Source organism: Camelus bactrianus, chromosome 17 (assembly GCF_048773025.1).
Source record: "Camelus bactrianus isolate YW-2024 breed Bactrian camel chromosome 17, ASM4877302v1, whole genome shotgun sequence".
Taxonomy (NCBI): Eukaryota; Metazoa; Chordata; class Mammalia; order Artiodactyla; family Camelidae; genus Camelus; species Camelus bactrianus.
In genome coordinates this window covers 41,112,930-41,134,450 of record NC_133555.1, presented here as the reverse complement: position 1 = coordinate 41,134,450, position 21,521 = coordinate 41,112,930, and the positions used below count along the sequence as shown (strand labels likewise).

The window sequence follows — 21,521 nt, the reverse complement described above, 5'->3', positions numbered from 1 at the left end:
CTCTCCTCCCATGGCAACTGCATTTCTATCCATTTCTTCTTGTATTTTCTGCAATGCTTGATTTATATAATTCATTGCTTTATTATTTGTCACACTAAGTTTATGAAAGATTTCCTTTTCCTTAAAAAAAAAGTTCATGGCAAAACAAAAGAAATCAAGCAGTATAAAAGCGTATAGAATGAAAAACAGATTTCCCTTTCATTCCCAACTTTCAGTCCCCTCCAGAGTGCCAGACACAATTACTAATTTCTTCTGTCTCCACCAAGGAATAGTCAATGTGTATGTGAACATATGTATGTACACACATACATATACTTGGAAGGCAGCTATGCTCACCACTATACCACCAATGCCATACTGATGTACATATACTTGAACATCCTTTTTTTTTAATGTATGTAATTGGGACCACAGGATTTTACACTGTTAGACTCCTTGCATTTATCACTTATATCTTATATAGAAAATAGCTTCAATGGAACACTACACACTTTGGTCAACCCTGCAGCATTACTGATTCTGTTTCTATGAAAGCTATCTTACAACTCTGCAAATTACAGATAACTGAAAACAAGGCAAAATAACTCCTGTCTATAGACATGCAAATCAATTCTGTCAGGTGCAGAGACAACCTCCCCAACCTGTGAAAAACCAGTTTGGCCCCTATTTGCACACTGATTTCAACATTCCTTACTGCACATAAATCTGTACTTCTTTGACTTGTCCTTTGAGCCAGTTATGATATCTGCCTAGTTCTGAAACTTAGCAGGACCCTGCGGGGCCCTCCTAAGTACAAAAGTCTTTCTGTGTCCCCGTTTCTTATTTGTAGAAAAAAGGCCTCAGTCTCCTAGGCCTTCCTGATGTTCCAAGGGGCAGGCTCAAGCAGTTAAAGATTAGGACAATAGAATCACAGGACCCCCTGACTGGATATAGACAACAATCTGATGCATATCTTTTGAGTTATTCTGCAGACACTAAGACCCTCACCCAGGTAGAGGATGGTGACTACATGCAGATCATAAGCACACAGACCCCAGTCTGGTTGGAACCAGAGGTTGAGACTCAGGAAACATCACCATGTAACCTTACTACCAACCAATCAGAAGAAGGTCCATAAGCTGATCGGGCATTCTATGACCCTCTCCCCTAACACTGTCTTGAAAAACCCTTGCCTGAAAGCCATCAGCGAATTCAGGTCTTTTGAGCACTAAACACCTGATATCCTTGCTTGGCCCTTGCAATAAACCTTTCTCTGCTCCAAATGCCAATGTTTTGATTTGTCTGGCCTCACTGTGTGTTGAGCACACAAAATTAGGTTCAACAACAGTTCCTTCACTATGAGCAAAATGAAATCTTTAACACTTGTTCAATTTACATCTGTATGAGAGTCATGATTTTCCTTTTCCTTTCTTTCTTTTTTTTTTTTTTTTTTTTTGAGTTACCCTTTAACAATGTTTAGCAAATAGGTTGAACATACAACTCTGGGATTTGAGGAAAACCCAACTTTATTTTTGTCTCTCATTGTCTAGTGTGAACAACTGTCTGGATGTATCAATAACTTGCTTAATCTGTCCCACTCGATTTGCACCAACAATGCTTCAATAGTCTTTTACTTGTATTTTTAAGTCAAATGTAATTATACTTATAGGATGAATTTCTAGAAAAGAAACTGCTAAATCACTCTCCAAAGAGATTATACCAATTTACCCTCCCACTAAAAGCCCACTATAAAATGATGGGTCTTCCACATTCTTTGAACAGAGTACGTTATCAAACTTTTAGATCTCTTCCAATCTGGTAGGTGAAAAATGGAATCTAATTTAAATATGCATTTCCTTCATTATGAATAAGATTAAAAACCATTTTCATACAATATAAGCCATTAATTTTCTTTTTCTGTAAGCTGCCTATTTGTGTCCTTTGCTCACTTTTTTCTATTGTTTTGGTATTGCTCATATTAACTTGTAAGTTCTCTTTGTATATGAAGGAAATTGGTCCTTTGTCATGTGTGCTGCAAATATATTTTCCCATGATGGGGCTACCATGAAGAGATGGGGCAAGACAAGTGTAGTACAACTCAGTGGATTCAGAATGCACTGTTTCTAGAAAGGCTGTAGTTCACATCTCCTCTGGCCTTAACTGAGCTGTTACCTACTCATTCACAGCAGCTCAGCAATGAAGATCTAATTGAAGTGCAAGAAAAGGGGTGCATTGAAAAGTTACCATGGAAACAGCTCCTCCCACAGCATTCACCATTCAAAGGCTTCTGCAGACATTCATGTACAACAAATTATCAAAGGAAGATTACCAGACTCACAACCCTAATTCTGAATGCAGTTTAAAGGTGTTTGGAGGCACAAAGAATACCTGTGGTTTCTATAGGAAGATCACTAGGAAAAGAATTGTCTTGGGTTCCAGCTTCTGCACAGGGTAATTTGTTGAGACATTAGTGGGTATTTTGTTTTTGCTGCAATTTTCCCTCCTCCACCTTCTGCTGATGGTTGCCAGTCTATAGTGCTTGCTGATCTCAAGAACAGTTCATAATGGTGGGCCTAAATCTACCTCTGGCTTTGCCTTTAGTGAAAGTCCAAGCTCACTGAAAAGATTAAGCTAGGAGTCTAGGTGGGAAAGGGTGTCCAGGGGAAAAATGCATTCTCTTTGTAGAGCCAAGAAGTAGTCACTGAATGCAGGAGGAAATGTTCTGCAAGCAGTGAAGACTTGTGACCACTGTTAAAAGCATCCTGGTTGGTGACAGAAACTGGTCAATGGTGGCTGGAAATCTTACGGAGGTGGGGCCCTAGGGACTGGGATTTTCAACTGTAACAAAAAACCCCAGTCACAATGGAGGTACAGAACAGAGGCCTGGCCACTTTCAAAGCTCACTGGATACCTCAGCCCTAACCACTGTGGCCTGAGGACCGTTGTGCCTCCCAGTGTACGACCCATGGGATCTACGAGTGACCTTACGGTGGATCAAGGTAGTCAGGGGAGTCTTACCAATGACTGAGGTTGACTTTCCAATCATTTTGGCCATCGAGAAGCTCAAAATTATAATTAATTTAATTTTAATAATCTAACATGATATATTATCAGAGTCTTGGAGTAAGAATCACACCCACTGTACTTTTTTGGACTAGTATATTAGGAAGCCTCAGTCAGTTCAGCTCCTATACAAAAAAAATCCCACCACAAAAAACAACATTTGCAATGTAGTTTTAATTTTCTTTTTTTGCCTATTTAGTAAATATTTATAAATGCACACAGTTTGTTTTATTTTTATTCTCACAATCAATTATGTGTTTTTTATAGGAGTGAACAGGCTTCCTGAAAAGGCATTTTGATTATGACATTTTATCAGGAGGAAATATGTATTAAGAATTTTAAGGTCTGACTTGTCACACTAGAGTCAGTGAGGTTCAAAATCAGGGATGGCCTGGATGGTTCTCTACTGCCCTCCAGTGGGAAAGCGAGATAGAGGTCAAAACATTTTTGGAATGGAAAAGAGACTGGTTTGCATTTCTAATGTTGGCATGTAAAAATACAGACAGAAAGAGACAAAAAGAACTAAAGGATATTTATTTCCTAGTGTGTTGAGAAATAAGTTAATGTTGAGTAATGAGTCATTTAGTACCATGCCTTCTACAAGACTGTACTTAAACCTCAGGATTTGCTGACAAGACACAAAATAGCATATAACTTTTGACATAAGCATCTTAAGCATTCTGAGCCTCTATGTTTATATAATACTGCTTCACTTATACATACTTATTTAATTATGCTCTTGTAATCTACCATATAACACCCAATTTCTCTAGGGAAGCACTGTTTTAGGGAATCATCGAAGAATTATATGGAAATTATGCAGCTTTTCAATTTCTCCATGAAATCTGGTTGGTATCATGACAGGCTTGCATGAAAAAGTTTATTTATCACTTCTGCATTACCTACATGAGGCTTAAAATTCTATTCTTTTTAAAATTCACCTTTAAAATACCCAAATCAATGCATTTAAGCCCTAGCAGACAGTAGTAGTTGCAAACCAAGACTCTACATGATTGCATGTTTTTAAATAAATTTTCAAACCATATTAATTCCTCTTAAACAATCAAAACAAAAAACATGAAAACATTCACGTCTCCCACCCAGTGGCGGTCTAGGGTAAGTTTGAGGTATGGTACATACCAGATCACCATCACTTCCACCAGAAAATGGATTGATCACGGAGCCAGAAAACATGTATTTCAGCATGTGGACAATCTGTTAAAAGGCCTTATCACTTCATGAATCTTTTTCTAGGCTGCTGAAAACAAGAAGCAAGAACAAAAGATGAAATTTCAAACTTTAAAAAGTGATACAGGCTACATTACATAAAACTTAGAAGGACATCTACCCTAGGAAATTACAGCACTTTGGCAGTGTTATAATACCTTGGCAATGTTTCCTGAGCAAGGTGATCATTAAAAATGATACCTAAAATATACTGAATATTTCCTACCTACTAAGTACTGTGCTAAGATTATTTTATAAGCACCACATGATTACAGACACAGAAAACAAACTTGTGGTTACTAGGAGGGAAAGAGGGGTGGAGAGATAAATTGGGAGTTTGGAATTTGCAGATACTAAATACTATATATAAAATAGATAGACAGCAAGGTCCCACTGAATAGTACAGGGAACTATATTTAATACCTTGTAATAGTCTATAATGAAAAAATATGGAAAAGAATATATATATGGATAACCGAATCACTATACTGTATAGCAGAAATTAAGACATCGTAAACTGACTATACTTCAATAAAAAAATTTTTTAAAACTATATGAAATAGGTTACTGTTGCTATTCCATTTTACACATTAAAAAATTGAAGATGCCAGAAATTAATTAACTTGCTCAAGTAACTCGCAGAGCAAAGGGTCAACCTCCAGAGCAAGATTTAAGAAGTCTGGTTTATTTGGAAGTAGAAGTCTTCCAGAACTCTTACTTACTTTTTAAATTGATTGTATTTTAATTTAATATGTGTGTTGATTTTTTTTCAGGATACTAAAGTTTTCATGTTGTGTAGGACTTTAAACAGACTCAAAATCTGAGAACAATATAGTAGGTGTCAAGGCTTCTTAAATTTGAATAAAGATGCCAATCTTCCTGTGTAGGAAATTGAGAGATTGATGGAGGAATTCTGCCAGAATAAGCCTCCTGACAATTACAGGAGAGAAGACAAAGAATTAAATGGAGACTGAAGAAGCTGATAGAATATCTTTGTAAAGTTGTGAAAGTGCTGTGATGTTTCCTCTTCTGGTGGAGAAGGGAGAGTGATTAGTTATCTGCTGCTGCATAACAAATGAACCCACAATTATCCGGTAACAGTAAACATTTATTATCTTACACAGTTTCTGTAGTGGCAGGAATCTGGGAGCAGTTTAACTGAACAGTGCTGGCTCAGAGCTTCTCATCAAGTGACAGTCAGGATGTCATCTGATTAATCAAGTCAAGGTCACATGCACACACTCTCGCTATAAGAAGGCTAGAAAAACTGAGTAACTGTCTTTTTTCATTTTCTGTAAGCAGTGCTCACCACCACTGAGACACACAGTGGGGAATTCCCCAAACACAGAAAGAGAATGATGGACAGCAGAAAACAAAACCACAAAAACGTCAAACATAAATTCAAACCTCTGGCTGTCCAGCACCAATATAACCACTGCTCTCAATGCTTATACTTCAAAAAAAAAAGTTGCCACTTAAAATACTGCAACTATCATTTACATGGTCAAAGATGCCCTCAATTCTGTCACCCTCCAAGAGAGTCAACTCAGTATTTCAGCAGTTACCACATCTATCACCCATTTCTAAGTCTAGAACCTCTAGCTGACATTCCTCTGCAACTTATGGACTAAATAATGAAGTTCACCAACAGTAGTATACCCCACATATAATAGCGAAATAAAGAGTAAAGAAAGAAAATAAAAGTTAAAACATTTAAAAGTATACATGACACACCAAGAAAGGAAAGATGACTGCTTTTGTTTCTTCCCCTGATCATGAGGACTTCACTTCTCTCCATGACTTCTTTTCCACCAGCTGCTCTGTTTTCCCTTTACCTTCAACCAACACCTTCATTTCTAAGGGATCTATTTGATAGGCCTGTTTAAAGCTATATCAACAAACTTATTTCTACTTAATGATCAGGGTTAATTACTCCCACCAAAATCATAACCTTGTTCTTCTCTTCCTCTTGCCTAGTCAGTGACACAAGACATACAAAATGGTGAGATGGCAGTCCCAGCTCCAAATTAATGGAACCATTGTTCAACTTTGTTGGTAGATTTCCTTTTATGGATAACCTTTAAACCAGCAAAGCCCAGAATCTCAGAGAATAACAGTTGAAAAAAATAAAGTGGGGGGGTCATTGGGTATAATTTCCCTTTGTTTATAAATCCACTAATTTTACCTATGGAAGTGTAGTACTTTCAAAACATATCCACAGAGTCTTTCACATTTCTCCCATTAAAGAAAAAAAGGAGTCTCCTTAGATATAAGCAGCCTTAGTGACTAAGTCCTAATGAACTGAATGTGGCCTGAAGTGACACCAACAGGACTTCCATTATTAGTTTAGAAAAAGCATTACTACTTAAAAAAAAAAAAAAAGACATTACAGGTTCCACGTGGATTTCTCTCTTTTGGGATGCCTGCCCTTGGAACCTAGCTACCATGCGGAGGAAGCAAACAGCACAGTGGAAAGGCCATGAGTAGGTGTTCTGGCCTCAGATTCAGCATCAGTCACCAGGCATGTTAAGGAGTGGGCCTTCAGATGATTGCAGGTCCCAACTTTTAGTTACTCCAACTGGCGTCAAGTGGAAAGTGGAGCTGAGATAAACTGTCCCCACTAAGCCCTACATAAATTACAGATTTGTGAGCAAAGTAAATGTTGAAGTTGTCTTAAACAACTAAGTTTTGGGTGGTTATACAGCAACAGATAAAAGGAACAGGAAGAGCACCAAATATTGGACACTAGTTCAAAGCACATACTGTATCCTGTAAGACAGCATCAAAAATGGTTATCTCCCAGAAAGCACCATAACTACATCTTCAATAAGACCAGGTGCTTCTTGGTGATAGACTATTCAATTAGACCAATCAATTCTGTGGGCAATAGCCCATTGCATTGCTTCTTTCAGTAGAGTGAGCTTCTTGGTCAGAAGCAATATAGAGCCGGACACAATGTCAGTGTAAGGAGCATTCAGTAAGTCCCCAGAAGGTGGTGCTGACAGAGCACAGCAAGAAGGGAAAGCAAACCTAAACTTACTCTAAGTGTATCTCAGAGAGGACAAATACGGATTCCACAGTGATCAAGGTGGGCCAATGAAAGCCACTCGCCTCCAAGTGGTTGCCTGAGCCTCCTGGAGCATGAGGTACATCACCAACTCAGGTCTGGTCACTGCTGCGAGCAACCTGAACACTCAGCAGTGGCTTGGTGATCTATGTATAGCTCCAATCTTGTTTTCACCGCCACTTCATTCATGATTCCACTAGCAAGCACTGAGCCTGGAAAAGGAGGCTGAGTTTAATCCACAAAACGGTTCATTTCATCCATGATTCTTAAGATTCATTCTGCAAAGTCCACCACCCTATCCCTTCCCAAGTTCCCCTTGTCACCAGTTCTCCAGTCTTGCTCTTTCCAAGTCCTTGATCAACTGGCCAAAAAATTAACCTTGGACCTTGTAACCCAAGACCTATAATTAGAGTCAGGAAAACTTCCTCAAGCCAAACCTTCATCCAGAAAGGTCTAACTGCCCCAGTATAAGAGATGATTTAGCCGGGGAGGTATAGCTCAGTGGTAGAGCCCATGCCTAGCATGCACAAGGTTCTGGGTTCAACCCCTAGCACCTCCGGTTAAAAATAAATAATAACCTGGCTGCCTCGCCAACTTCACTCAGTCTATGGAATGCATCACCTCGTGGCCTTTATCTTGCCTTTGGAACAGCCTACACTCTAAGCAGTATGTATCTCTCTAAATAAATCTAACTTTACTAAATAAATAAGTAAATAAACAAACAAACGAACCTAATTACCTCCTTCCCTACTCCCAAAAAATGAAAATGTGAACTTATAAAAAAAAATGCTCAAAAAGAATAATTAAATTTCTTTAAAAAGAGAGAGATGAATTAAACCAGGTATCAGATAAACGACATGGGAGTGAGTCCCAACTCCTTAAGGACCTGGAACTTAGAAAACTGTCTCTGTAAACAATTTTAACTAGTGTGGGGTTTTTTTCTCCTTCCTATAACATCCATTTATTTATGTGGATACTTCGCTCCTCCTGAACATCGGGGCTACCTCCTTTGCAAACCCTTCCATTTCTCCTCCTTCCAGGCCAATTTAAAATTCGCCGCAATTTTAAGTACTTCTGGCAAATTCATGGGGATTCCCTTGGCTGCCTAATAAAGTTTGTCGGGCTGGCGTCCAAGACGCCCGTATCTAACATTATTAATTCTGTCAGCGCTTTTCCTTTGTCCGCTTGGGCCTCAGGAGGAGACGCTCGGAGAACAGCGCAAGCCAGGGTTCAGGCCCAAACAGAAGTGGATTCTGGTTACTCCCTCGGCTCAAAAATCGGCTCTCTCTCCGCCAGCATTATATGCAAGCAACAGTTTTCACGTGTTTTTACCTCACCACAAGGCCTCCGGCCACAGCGACAGACAGCCCTTGGGCCTCACACCACCTGCCCTTGGCCAAAGAGGAAGAGGCGGGACATCCGCCCGGTCTGAGCCACTTTCGGAAGTGACGTAGGAGTGTCAACATGCAAGATGGCGGCTCATCACCGGCAGAACACGGCAGGGCGGAGGAAAGTGCAGGTAGCGAAGCCCGGCTCCTCGACCTCCCGGGCGTGGCTGGCAGCCCCAGGCCCACCTCGAGCGAGTAGATGCCTCGGGCAGTGGTCGACCAGGGTAGCGGCTTGGCGCGAGCGGGACGGGGCGCGGCCGGCGGCGAGGGGTGGGGCCGCGGCGTTAACGGCTTGAGGAAGGGGCGGGAGGGCGGCCGACTGGACCTGTTGGGCCCAGTCTTGCGACCCTCGGGCTCGCGGTTGGGAGCCCGGCGTTGCAGTTTGCCCGCTTTCTCGTAGACTTGGGTTTGCGGGGTCGGGCTGGGCTCGTTCCCCTCCCACCTACCTCCCCCTTCCCTTGCTGTCTCCAAAGCGCTCTGCCCTAGCCTCGTCGGAGCGGAGGCCTCCAGGCGCTTTCTCGCTTGGCGCGGCGTGGGTGGGCCAGTGCGGGGGCGTGGTGGGGCGACTGAGCCCTGTGGGGTTCCTGCGCTGTGTTCTGCACGTGGAAGCCCCGGCCTTCTTTTATGCTGGAGCTTGCTCGCGGGTGAGGTGGAAACGACGTGGGAGTGTGCTGGTGCTAGTGGGGGAATTGTTATTTTCATTCTCTTGGAATTTAATTTCGTCTTCACCGTTTTTCCATCTTCAGTGTGCATCCTTGAATCTTTTTGTTTCTCTAATGTATTATCCAGAGGTAAAGAGTTATCATAACCCTTATGGGTGTGCTTTATGCCTTCGTGAATCCATTTTTGTTTTGGATACATTTAGGAGTTATTGCTGCCTATTATTTTCAGCGATACAGGGAGAAAAACCCTATTACAGGTGTTTATTTGCATGTATATTGTATGTCGTGGTGATAGTATGGTGCACTTATTCATTAAACATTTACTGAGTACTTAGTTTAGGCTCTAAAATGTGCAAAGAATTGAGAGTGTAGGAATCAGTAACACCCAGGCTTTCTTTATAAAACACAGCATTGTATGTAGTTTTACACGTTGAAATCAGTGAGTGTTTACTAGGTAGTCAAGACAAGGAATTCCTCCATTGAGGTAAAACCCAGGACGTGGCTGTGGGTTATAAAGTCTTCTGGCCAGTTCATTTTTTTTTCAATTGATCTCATTGATCAGTACAGTGTACTAAGCACTCACTAGATGTTTGTTGAATTGAGTGACATGAATAAAAATCTAAAATAGCTTACTCTGTTAGGTGACTTTAAGTGCATCAGTGAGGAGATTAAGTAATCCCAGCATCCAAGTCAGGTGGTGAAAATGTCTGTTCCTGACTAAAATGTAACTCAAAATCATAACTTAATTGTATTCTAGACGCTAGAGTGGTAGGTAGTAAGAAGAGTTAGTCTTAGTTTTTTTGCCTTTAGACTTAAAAGGCAGTTTAAAAGTACAGGATGGGGAAAATGTAAATTAGCTGCAGCATGTGTGGAAAAACTGAGTATTTTAATAAGCTGAATGTGAGCCATTGTATGCAGAATGAGGGTGATGACAATTTCACTCTTCACTAATCAGAGTGAAAAACTAGAGTTTGGGGATCAGTACTGAGCACCTTGTTCTTAATAGGTGTAGCAATTAGATTGGTGAAGTGACTTGAAGCTATTTCTTAGGAAGAGCATTCAGAAGAACTGTCTTAAGACCAGCCTGCTGAAGGGAAGATTTATTGAGTCTTGTTAGCTGGTTTCAGAATTGATCTCTAAGGAATAGAACTAATATGGGAAGCCATAGAGATTGATTTTACCTCAACATGAGGGAGAACTTTCGTTATGGCAGTGTTTTTTAAACTTGCAGTGCAACCCCCCCCCCAAACAATACAAAAGTATAAATGATAATTGTCCTTAACTCTTCAGAGAAAACTATCGTGGACAGTGATATATAATCCTGGACCAGAGTTTTTTGTTCTGAGCACTTTTGGCATTTTGGGCCAGACTATTCTTGATGGTGGGAGGGCTGTTGTTTTGCATCATCTTACCTTCCCACTAGACGTTGGCACCTTCCCAGTTGTGACAACCAGAATTGACTAGACATTTTCAAATGTCCCCTGGAGGGCAGAGTTGTCACTGGTTGAAAACTAATGTTCTGTACCTCTTTGTGTACCAGGCTTATTTGATTTTTTTATTCTGAATAGAGTCATGGTATTCAGTTTCACGTCTTGCTGTTTGTCAAAATTTTAAATACACGTTCTTGACCCAGCAATTCCTTATCTAAAAAAATTGTTTTACAAAAGTACGTATGCATTTATCTTTCTCTCGTTATACATGGGTGTTTATTATAGGAATGTTCTTCATCAGAAGTCAAGTGGTAGATAAGTTAGGTACGTTTATATAATAGATTAATTTGCAGTTAGAAAGATAAGCTAGATCTATATTATTAAAAAGGAAAGATACCCAGAAGTCAAAATAGGAAATTAACATAGCATAGTCCCATTTCCACAAAGGAAGTAATGCCTTTTCAAAGTCTGGAAGGATATCAATAGTGATTATTTCTGGGTTATTAGATTGTGTGATTATAGGTAAGGCAGGAAAGAGGGTATCTTTTACTTTAAACTACATAAACCTTTTTACAATATTCTTCACGCTTATAAATAAATCCATTTTGGAAAAAATATATGTGGCTACACAGATATATATTTTGCTGTTTGGCTCTCTGTGTCTTGTACCAAGAGGCAGTAGCCCTGAGCTCTATTATCAAATAGTAGGCTAGAAAGAACCCTTGAGACTTAACAATATTGATAAATAACCAGTGGAGAAGGGTCCAAACATACTACTTATCAATTATAGACATAATGAAGAATGAGCACATGTCCTTCCGTCTTCAACTTCTAAGGAGGCTGGAGGTGAGTATAAGGAGGTGGGGTGGATTTGTGTTTGTCAGAAACATGATCAGACAATTGTGTGAATTTAGGTATATAATGCAGCTTTTCTCCTGGTAATCAAGATATCAGAGAAAGTCTTTTCATTCCCTGGCAATCCCTTTAGCGTTATGGTTTTCCAACAATCTGGGTCTGTTAGTCAACTCCTGTGTCTCCATCTTTGACTCAACTGTGGCCTCTTTCCTTTCTTGCTTCAGAACTGTTGGGATGGAGTTGGACCAAAGTCACTAGTATTCCTGGTTTGGGAGTAGTAACCATGCCCTACTACTCGGTGTTAGTTCAAGAATAGAAATACTTAGTCTTTCATAACTGGAGGATTCTTTTGGTTGGAAATGACCACAAATCCACCATAACCAGGTTCACATAATAAAGATATGTATTGGCTCTTGTGAATGATAACTCAAGAGGTGGTGCTAGTTTCATGCAAATCTTGAACCAGCAGACTCACTATGACTCTCTACCCTAAGAAGTGATATAAAGTCATCTTTACCATTGGGCTGCCTACAAGTTGTCTACTTCTATTTCCAGACTCTTAGATCTATGGCAGAACTAATCTATGGTAGAACTAATCTATGGTGAAAAAAGTCAGTTCTAGATTGTCAAGGGGTAGGGTATAGAGATTGGGAAGAGGATGAGAGAACTTTCTAAGGTTCTTGATGTTTTGTATCTCTAGGTAGGGTTTTGTATTACACGGGTGTATTTGTCAGAATTATCTATGTATATTAAATTTTTTACATTTCACTGTATGTAAATTTTACCTTTAAGAAAGGCATAAATAAATAATGAACTCTGGTCAATGATATACATGCTGAAGTACTTAAGGGGAAATGTTATTTATGATGTGCAACTTACTTTGAAAGCCATCAAAAAATAACATGGATCAAATGGATGGATGGGTATGCAATAAGCAAGTATAGAAAATGTTCGTTGTAGAATATACGTGGTGAGTACATGGATGTTTGCTGTGTAATTCTTTCAACTTTTGTATATGCTCTAAATTTTTCATAATAAAACATTGGGGGAAAATAACCTTTAGAGGTCAAAAAATGATTAGATACTGATAGGCAGCAGAGGCTGGGGAAGACAATTTTTAGCTGTAGCCAGAGAAGGCCTTATTGAGAGGCTGACTTTTGAGTCAGGACCTGAAGAAAATGAGGAAACAAGATCGCCATCTGGGAGAAGAGCATTCCAGTGAGAATATCAAATGCAAAAGTCCTGAGGTGGGAATGTATCTGCCTGTTTGGAACAATGAAGATGCCTTTGTGGCTTCCATGAGTGAGTGATGGGAAGAGGAGTAGGAGATGAAATCAGAGAGGTCACTGCAGGCCAGATCATGTAGAGTCCCGTAGGCCCTAGTACGGGCTTTGGCTTTTACTCTTGAGTGAGATGAGAAGCCGCTGGTGAATTTTGAGCAGAAAAAATGTGTTTTTTTTAGGATCACCTGACTGCAGGTGAGCAAGGGCAGAGCAAAGAGACCAGTAGCTATGTAAGAAATCCAGATGCTGTATGATAGTGGCCCCACCCAGGGTGGTGACAAGTGGTTGAGTTCTGGATGACAAGACTTGCTGACAGGTTGTGGGATGAGAGAAGTTGAAGTAAGAATGGCATTAAGGTTTTGGGCCTGAGCTACTGGAAGAATGGAGTTGCTATTAACTCCATCAGCAAGGAAGACTGCAGGAAAAGCTTATTGGGAGAGGACTATCAGGAGCTCAGTTTGGGACGTGCCGTGATTAAGATGTCTGTTAGACACCCATGTGGGGACAAGTTAATGAGTTAATGCACACCTCCGGAAAGCCTGTGGAAATAACCCAGAGTGTCCCCTTTGTGAGGCTGAAATGTTTTTAAGTCTCCCTTCTTTTCTTAAAAATACTGTGATTTTGGACTCATTCCATAATAGATCCACATTTGTTTTCATACAAAAAATTGTTTAGTTACTATGGTGGGCAGAATGCCCCCCCATACCAAAATGCCCATGCCCTAATCCCTGGAATTTGTGAATATGTTATGGTTATATGATTAAAAAAAAGATTTTGCAGGTGTAATTAAGGTTACAGACCTTAAAATAGGGGGATTATCCTGGATTATCCCAGTGGGCCCAGTTTAATCACATGAGCCCTTAAGAGCAGTGAACTTTCTCACTGGAGACAGAAATCAGAGAGATATGAGGCATGAGAGGGACCGTCTGTTGCAAGAGAGAGCACATAGAAAGCATGAGAGGGATTGCAGGCAGCCTCTGGGAGCAAGGATCGAGCCCTAGCTGACAGCCAGCAAGGAAACAGGGCCCTCAAACCTACAACTACAACTACAGGGAGCTGAATTCAACCACTAAGCTGGATGAGCTTGAAAGCAGGCTGTCCCAGTGTAACCTAACTGGATATTTGCTGCTGGGGGACTGCCCTGTTATTTTTCTCCCTGTCAGAATCCCTTTAATTGTCTCTTCCAAGTACATGCTTCATGCTGAAGGTCTGGCTTCCCATGCTTTGCAGATTCCCTATAGTACCTTCTCCTTCTTCCTTTTAAAAAAAATTTTTTTAAAGCAAATCAAAACAGGTATATCTTCATCTCCTCTGGCTTTGCCTGTACTCTTAACTTTGCCTAAATGAAGTTTTTCCAGAACTTTGTTCACTCATCTGTTGGTTCTGTCTCCAGCACCTTCGACTTTTCTTTTTCTTTTACTTCCATATCTTCTGCCTGCAGAACTCGCCTGTATCTTGAGAAGAAGGAAAAAAACTTGCTGTCACTCCTAGTTATGTTCTTTCCCCCACTATAATAAAAGCTCCAGGAGGGCCTCTGTGCTCACTATTGTATCCTCAGCATTTAGAATAGAGCCTGGCAACTGGGGATGCTTAATCAGTATTTGTTGAAAGGCTTGAATCCTATTTTTCTTCTGTCTACAACCAAATTTTTTTTCTTTAACAAGTTGTTAATGTAGTTATGTCTTGGAATATACCATTGTATGTAGTTCATTCTCTAATAATCATGTAGAATGGATGTACTGTAATTGATCTAGCCATTTCCTTATTGAAGATACTGTTATTTTGTCCATCATACTAAAATTTACTTTAAAAATTAATAGAATTATGAAATAGTAAAGGAAAAGGAAAATAAGTTTTACAAAAGTAAGCAAAAGGACAGAGATAGATAATACAGAATGAGTAAAAGATGAAGAATCAGTTTGAAAGTTCCAACACATGACTGATAAGAGTTAAGAAGGAGCAAAGAAAACAGTTATTAATGAATTGATACAAGAAGATTTCCCTCAGCTGCAAGTTTCTAGATTGAAAGACCTTTCAAAATGCATAGCAAAATTAATGATAAAATGACCAAAAATGATAATGATAAAGAACTCCCGCCCCCCCCCAAAAAAAACCCACCAAGTAAAAAGAAGATCCTAAAATCTTGGGGAAGGGTGTGTAGGTGATGGTGCAGGAGAAAATAAAAATGGGATCACCTTATAGATGAATGAAACAGAATGGCACTGAATTCAGTGGCGGCACTGATGCTAGAGGAAGTTTGAGTAAAGCCTTCAAAAGCTGAGCTTTTTCTATTTTGTTTTTTGTTTTTGGAGGGGAGATGATTAGGTTTATTTATTTTTACTAGAGATACTGGGGATTGAACCAGGACCTCGCTCATGCTAGGCATGCACTTTACCAGTGAGCTATACCCTCCCCCCAAAAGCTAAGTTTTTTCTGCATGGACTTCTTTATTCTGCCAAGTCAAGTGTAAAGGTAAAGACCTTTTCAGACATGCAAGGGCTAACTCCCCTCCATGTACCTTCTTCAGGTTAGTTTCTTAAGGTCCTGGGAGTGTACTGCTGCCAAACTGAGAAGTGAACAAAGAATGGAGACACTGGAATTCAGGAAACAATGGCTCTACCCTAGTAAAGCAGTAGAGGGACACACGAGAGGTGACAACTGTGCTAACAGACTGAGAGGGCAGCAAGCCCAGATTGGAGTGAGAACATGAAGGATTCTGAAGGGGAAGCCTTCTGGGAAAAGGAGGGTAGAAATGAGTTCTTGCTGGACTGTCTAATATGGTCCAGCAATTAAAGAAAATTGAAGTTAAAGTAAAGGAAATCATTGAAGAAAAGAAGGAACTCTAGGGAAAACAAAGGGCTCTCTGAGGAGGAAAATGTGTTCGTAATATAGTACTTGGCTAGACAGTAGACAGCAGTTACAGTCAGTGTAGCATTGATTATTTATTTAACCAAAATAGTGATAGATCTATCTATATTAGAAGAGAGAGGGGAAGTTATTGAGGGAAGTGTCAGAGAGACATCCTAATCTAGTATAGCTTGAGCAGATAGGCAGTGTCTAAATGGATAAACCAGAAAGTTGTAGAATAACACAATATTCAAAGAAATGCTGTAGCTGTCTAGTAGAAACAACAGATAAGGGGGCCTTGAAGCCCCAGAGAAAGAGACATTGAGAGAGACTAAAATTGGCATTGAAACCAGCTTGTTTCCTGATGGCTTTTCAATATCAGATTCACGCAAGAAATATTTATGAAATGTTTATTATATGCCAGATACTATAATTAGGGTACAGTGGTGGGAGGGACAAGGCAGACAACTTCCTTGCCCTCTTGTAGCTTTTATTCTAATGGAGAAGATACTACAAAAAAGATAACCATGGAGTGTGGTGAGAGAACTGTAAAAGATATGAGTAGGGGAAGGAAATGGGGAAGGGCTTTTAGAGGAAGTGACTTTTCTATTAAGACCTGGAGGGTGAGGGTGAGCCAGACAAAATAAATGCTGGGGGAAGAGTATTGCTGTGGAGATTGGAGAGGTGAGGAATCCTCTTGGCGCAGGGAAGAGTAAATTGGAGACCCTAGGATGGAAAAGAGCTTGATGTGTTTAGGGAACAGAAAGGAGTTTGGTGTGATTGTCATGAAAGAGGGTAGGGGAGGTTAGTGTGAGGATGCAGGGCAGAACCAAAGCCTATGAGGAATTTGGACTTGACTCTAAGAGCAGTGAAAAGCTTCAGCAAAGAAATGTCATGATTTTATTTTTAAAATGTCCCTTATGAGTCATGACAGTATTTCCTGCCCTTGGGCTTTGTGAGATATCCTTGTTAAATTCTCCTTTTAAAAAAAAAATTAAGCTAGTTTGAGTAGATTTCAGTGACAGTTACTTGCATACAAAAGGCTTGGTTAAGATAACATCCTTGCCTTTGTGTTTACAACTCTGACCCTTTCTATGTCTGATTATTTATGTGTTTGTTGGCCATTTTCTTTTCTTTTAAAAAAATTTCCTCTTCATAATCTTTGTTCCTCTTTCTGTTGGAGAGTTTGACTAAGTTTTTCTTAGTGTTTTCTAAGAAATCTTTGTGTGTTGTCAGAGCAAACTTTTGTCTTTTGTATTTACTTCATTTTTTTTTCCCAGTTAGATGTTTCCCTTGTAACCTTGCATTATTTTTTGACGTTCAGAAGTTGGTTTTGTTTTAAATAACAGCTTTAATGAGATAAAATTCACACAAATTCACCCTGTTAACGTGTACAATTCACTGATGCTTTTTACAAAGTGTGTTAATCACCTAATTCCAGAACATCTTCATCACCCCAAAAAAGAAATCCCATACCAGTAGTAGTCATTCCCTATTCTCCTCTCCTCCAAGCCTGGTAACCATTGATCTACTTTCTATCTCTGTGGATTTACTTATTCTGGACATTTCATATAGATAGAATCATAAAATATGTGGCCTTTTGTAACATGCTTCTTTTACATAGCATATTGTTTTAAGATTCATCCATGTTGTGGCATTTATCAGCGTATCACTCCTTTTATGGCTGAGTAATATTCCATTGTGTGAGTATACCACAGTTTGTTTATCCTTTGTCAGTTGATGGCCATTTGAGTTGTTTCCACTTTTTGGCTATTGTGAATAATGCTGCAGTGAACATTTGTGTATGTACAGAGAGTTTTGGCTTGTGTTTGGTCAGATCAACTTTGCTCTTTTCCTTCATAAAGATCACTTTCTTGTCAAGTTACCAAAGCCTTCTCTATGTAGAGACTATATAAATACTTGTCTGTCTTTTTTAAAGTATTTGTATGATTAGAGTATTAAATTTTGATCTTTGGTTCATATGAAAATTCATTTTGGTTTACGATTTGGAGAAAGGATATAATTTTTCCCAGTAGAATAACTAGATGCTCCTAAATAATTTATTAAATAATTTATTATGCCCTCATTGATTTGACATGCTGTTTATATCAAAATAAAAAATGTATCATGGGAAAATGTTTCCAAATTCTGTTTTATTCTGTTGATCCTTTTATGTATTCCTATTGTGGTCCTCCATTGTAATTCTGGTAACCTTATAATACCTTTTAAGATCTTTAAAATTATCCTTTCATTTAAAAAAATGACTGGGTATTCCCTCAAAGATTGTACTATATATTTGGTCAACTTCTAGAAAGAAATCCAGTGAGACTCTAACTAAAGTTGGGTTGAATTCACAAATTTAGGGGAAAAAAATGTTTATTTTGAATTTTCTGTGCCCCAATATGGCATGTCTCCTTTATTCAGGTTTTTCTTTTATGTACCTTGTCCCCTTGATTGTGTATCTTCTTTACAAAGTGTATTTCTAGATATTTATTTTTGTTGCTGTTTTTAATTCCCCCCCCCCCATTATATCCTGATTATTTTATTAGAATAGAAAAGTTTTGGTTTTGGCTGCCAGTCAGCTTGTTGAGTTTTTCTTAATTATAATTGCTTTTGGTTGGTCCTCTTGAGTTTTCAAGTGGAGCAGACAGAGATTACCGACAATAACAAAGTAGGGGAAAGCACCCTGAAGGAAAAGTTTAGTGTGTTATTGGAGCACAAAATCTCATTTTGCTTTGGCAGATCAGAGAAGGCCTTTTTGAGGAAGCATCTTTTCAACAAATCTAAAGACTGCAGTAGGAGTTAGCCAGACAGAGTGGGAGGAAGAGCTTCCAGACGAGGGGACCAGCGCATGTGCCGTTTCAGAGGCACAGTGTGTGCAAGGATGGGAAGCAGTGAGCAAAGATGAGTGTCAGGAGAGGGCTGGAGGCCCTGTTGAGGATTTAAATCAGATTGTGAGTCTAGCAGAGTCAGCAGCCAGACAGGCTTTTTGATGGAGGAGGATGGGGACGATGACAACATCACTATTTACAATTTTTAAAGACATTCCTGTTTCTGTTTTTTAAAGATTCATCCAGCTGCTTTGTGGAAGATGGATTAAAGACAAGCAAGGATGGGAGAGGAGTCCAGTTCGGAGGCATTTGTAGTAGTTTAGCCTCAAACTTGCTTGTCTTGGGCAAGGCTGTTATGACTGTCACCCTTGTTTTCTCCTCAGCCCTTCAGTCTCTATGGAGTAAACAAAAATTTTTATTGGATTGGGGAATAAGTTTTGTATTGGAAAACATGGGATTTTGAATTTCAAATGGGCCACTAGTAGGCTACATTTTATTATTGCATGTTTTATAACTTCATGAACAGCCAATCTTGACATATTTGTCAGGTCTCCTATGTTATTCGCGATGAGGTGGAGAAGTACAACCGAAATGGAGTCAATGCCCTGCAGCTGGACCCAGCGCTAAACAGACTTTTCACGGCTGGTCGAGACTCCATCATAAGAATATGGAGTGTCAGTCAGCACAAGGTAAGACAGGGATTGAGTCTATATTTTAAATCTCTACTCAGTAAGTTTTGGTCTGTCTAATACAATGCCTTTCACAGTTTCAGATTTAATTTCTTTGAGCACTGAGGTATGTGGTACACTCAGAATTCAGTAAGCCTCTGCGAAAACACTCCTAGGAGAGTTTCAGAAGTGTTTTAGCTAAGACAGGGACTCCGTAAACTAGGTTTGCAGTAAGAGTTCTTTGCTACAAAGGAACAAAGAGATTCATCTGGTAGGGGGATTTTTTTCAACAGTTTTTCTGTTTTAAATGTGTGCCCGAAAAGCTTCATGGCAACCCGAATTTCCAGTGGTACTAAAAAAAGACTGTATATGCTTTTACATTTATAATTAATCTTGAACTTTTATTTAAAGGTGATTAGAGTGCCCACAAAACCCATAGGGCCTTATTATGTAGTATAAAGTTGGTGTAAAAAATATGGAAACAGGGAGCAGGACTTAAGTATATGTAAAGATAAATCCCCAGTCAAATGGAAAGGAACTCTCTTTGTATTTTGTTTGACTGCCTGTATCATGAATGACAAGAGAAAGGAAGATTCAGGGAAGAAGGAGCATTTCTTGAACTCCTAGCTATGTACCAGACACTCTTAGCACTTTTATGTCCAGTATGGTTTTAATTCTCAAAATAATCCTTATGATCCAGTTTCATAGATGGGAAAACAGGTTCAGAGAAACCCATGGTTAAATAGCTACTTAGTGACAGAGAGTTAGAACCCAATCTAACCTTGAAACCCTGATGCTAGACTTTGTTTTAAAAGTCTGTGTCTTTAGCAAGCTCTACAAGTCTGATGTTCAGTCTAAAAAAGAACCACTACTTTGCACAGTTGCTGGATGGTTTCTTTAAATGGACTTTAGTCCAGTGGGCTTTGAATTCTTTAAGCAGTGGAAACAGTAGTGGCATAATGTTTAAAACATGGAAAGTAAGAAAACTATGGCTCTGAAATGCTTTTTGGAACTTATATTTGAATTGGAAAGTCACCTTTCTGGGCATTTACAGTATTTCAAACAAATTAAGGAAAGCACTCACAAGAGCTAACCTGAAAGAATCTAGAAAGCTGCCTATCCTGCTTTCAGACATCTCTTTTTCTGGTCTTCATTTTATGACAAGATTGAATAGCATCATTTCTCAAATAGACTTGTAGAGAGCTGTTCTCTTTGCCATGAAGCATTTTGAATGTGCCTGTCTTAGATGTAGGAGGTAACTAAATACTCTTCTTTAAAAGGCCTCTCCTGGTAGTTAAGCCAAGTGACAGGAATAGAAAAATCTTGAGTTACAGAACTGAAATGGTGATCCTTTAGCCCTTGGCTTCCATTCTTCTCAGAAGGACTGTAGATACTGTGAAGAAAACATTAAGTTCACAGGTAGAAACAGCAATAAGAAGCTAAGAGCAGAAGTGTGCATCTCCCTCTGCAACCATTAGAGGCTTCTCACCGCTCTCATCAGCTTCCTTTCTGCCCCTGCTGTCTGCTCTGAGCCTTTATCACTGCTGATTCATATCCCCCCAGCCTGAAGATTTGTTCCTGTCCTGTCCTTTCTAGTAAACCCTTTCCTGTTTCATACACAATGTGTAGTCCAGGTCTTGTTACCTTTACTAACTCAAGGCATTAAAAATTAAGCATTTGTCCTGGAAACCTAGACTTTCGTCCATAATAAAACTGTCCTGAAACAAAACTTCCATTTGCATCTGTCATATTGGAAGCATCAATTGTTTGATGAAATTCTACTCTGAATTCAGTTGTCGGTTTTAAGACCTTAGAGCAATGTATCACATTAATTGAAGAACCTAAACTTCTATCTATATCTGGTAATATATTTTATCCTCTAATGACATTCTTACGATTTTTAATTTCAGCAAGATCCATATATAGCATCTATGGAACACCATACTGATTGGGTAAATGACATTGTTCTCTGTTGTAATGGGAAAACATGTAAGTATTTCTTTGGATTATTGGGCTTCTGGAAGTTTTTAATTCAATTTGATTTTTTTTTATTTTTCATGTGAGTGTTTTATTGGAGTATAGCATATATACAGAAAAGCACACAAACTTTGAGAGTACAGCTTAATAAAATTTTACAACGTGAACACCCGTATTAAGAAACAGATTATCAGAACCTCTTTATGCTGCCCTTTCAGTCACTACTCCTTGCCCCAAGATAACC

The 21,521-nt window shown here is 39.3% G+C and overlaps 2 protein-coding genes across 6 annotated transcripts in view; one reads left to right on the top strand and one right to left on the bottom strand.

The window, feature by feature from the left end:
* The window catches only part of SCN11A (sodium voltage-gated channel alpha subunit 11), a 122,922-nt gene extending 114,137 nt beyond the window's left edge, over positions 1–8,785 (bottom strand). For 2 of the 4 annotated variants that reach the window (XM_074345186.1, XM_074345184.1), the window contains exons 1-3: positions 8,669–8,785; positions 7,310–7,548; positions 4,183–4,300 (exon numbers count right to left, since the gene is read on the bottom strand). The gene's annotated coding sequence lies outside the window, so the exon portion shown is untranslated. The remainder of the gene's footprint in view (positions 1–4,182; positions 4,301–7,309; positions 7,549–8,668) is intronic. The other 2 variants (XM_074345185.1, XM_074345187.1) reach the window with 2 other exon arrangements.
* Positions 8,726–21,521, top strand: part of WDR48 (WD repeat domain 48) — a 38,382-nt gene continuing 25,586 nt past the window's right edge. The window contains exons 1-3 of one of the 2 annotated variants that reach the window (XM_045509761.2): positions 8,726–8,855; positions 19,181–19,321; positions 21,211–21,289. In XM_045509761.2, the coding sequence (XP_045365717.1) occupies positions 8,808–8,855; positions 19,181–19,321; positions 21,211–21,289 (268 nt within the window). In that variant the 5' untranslated portion in view covers positions 8,726–8,807. Of the gene's footprint in view, positions 8,856–19,180; positions 19,322–21,210; positions 21,290–21,521 lie in introns of those variants that run through there. The other variant, XM_010945849.3, reaches the window with a different exon arrangement.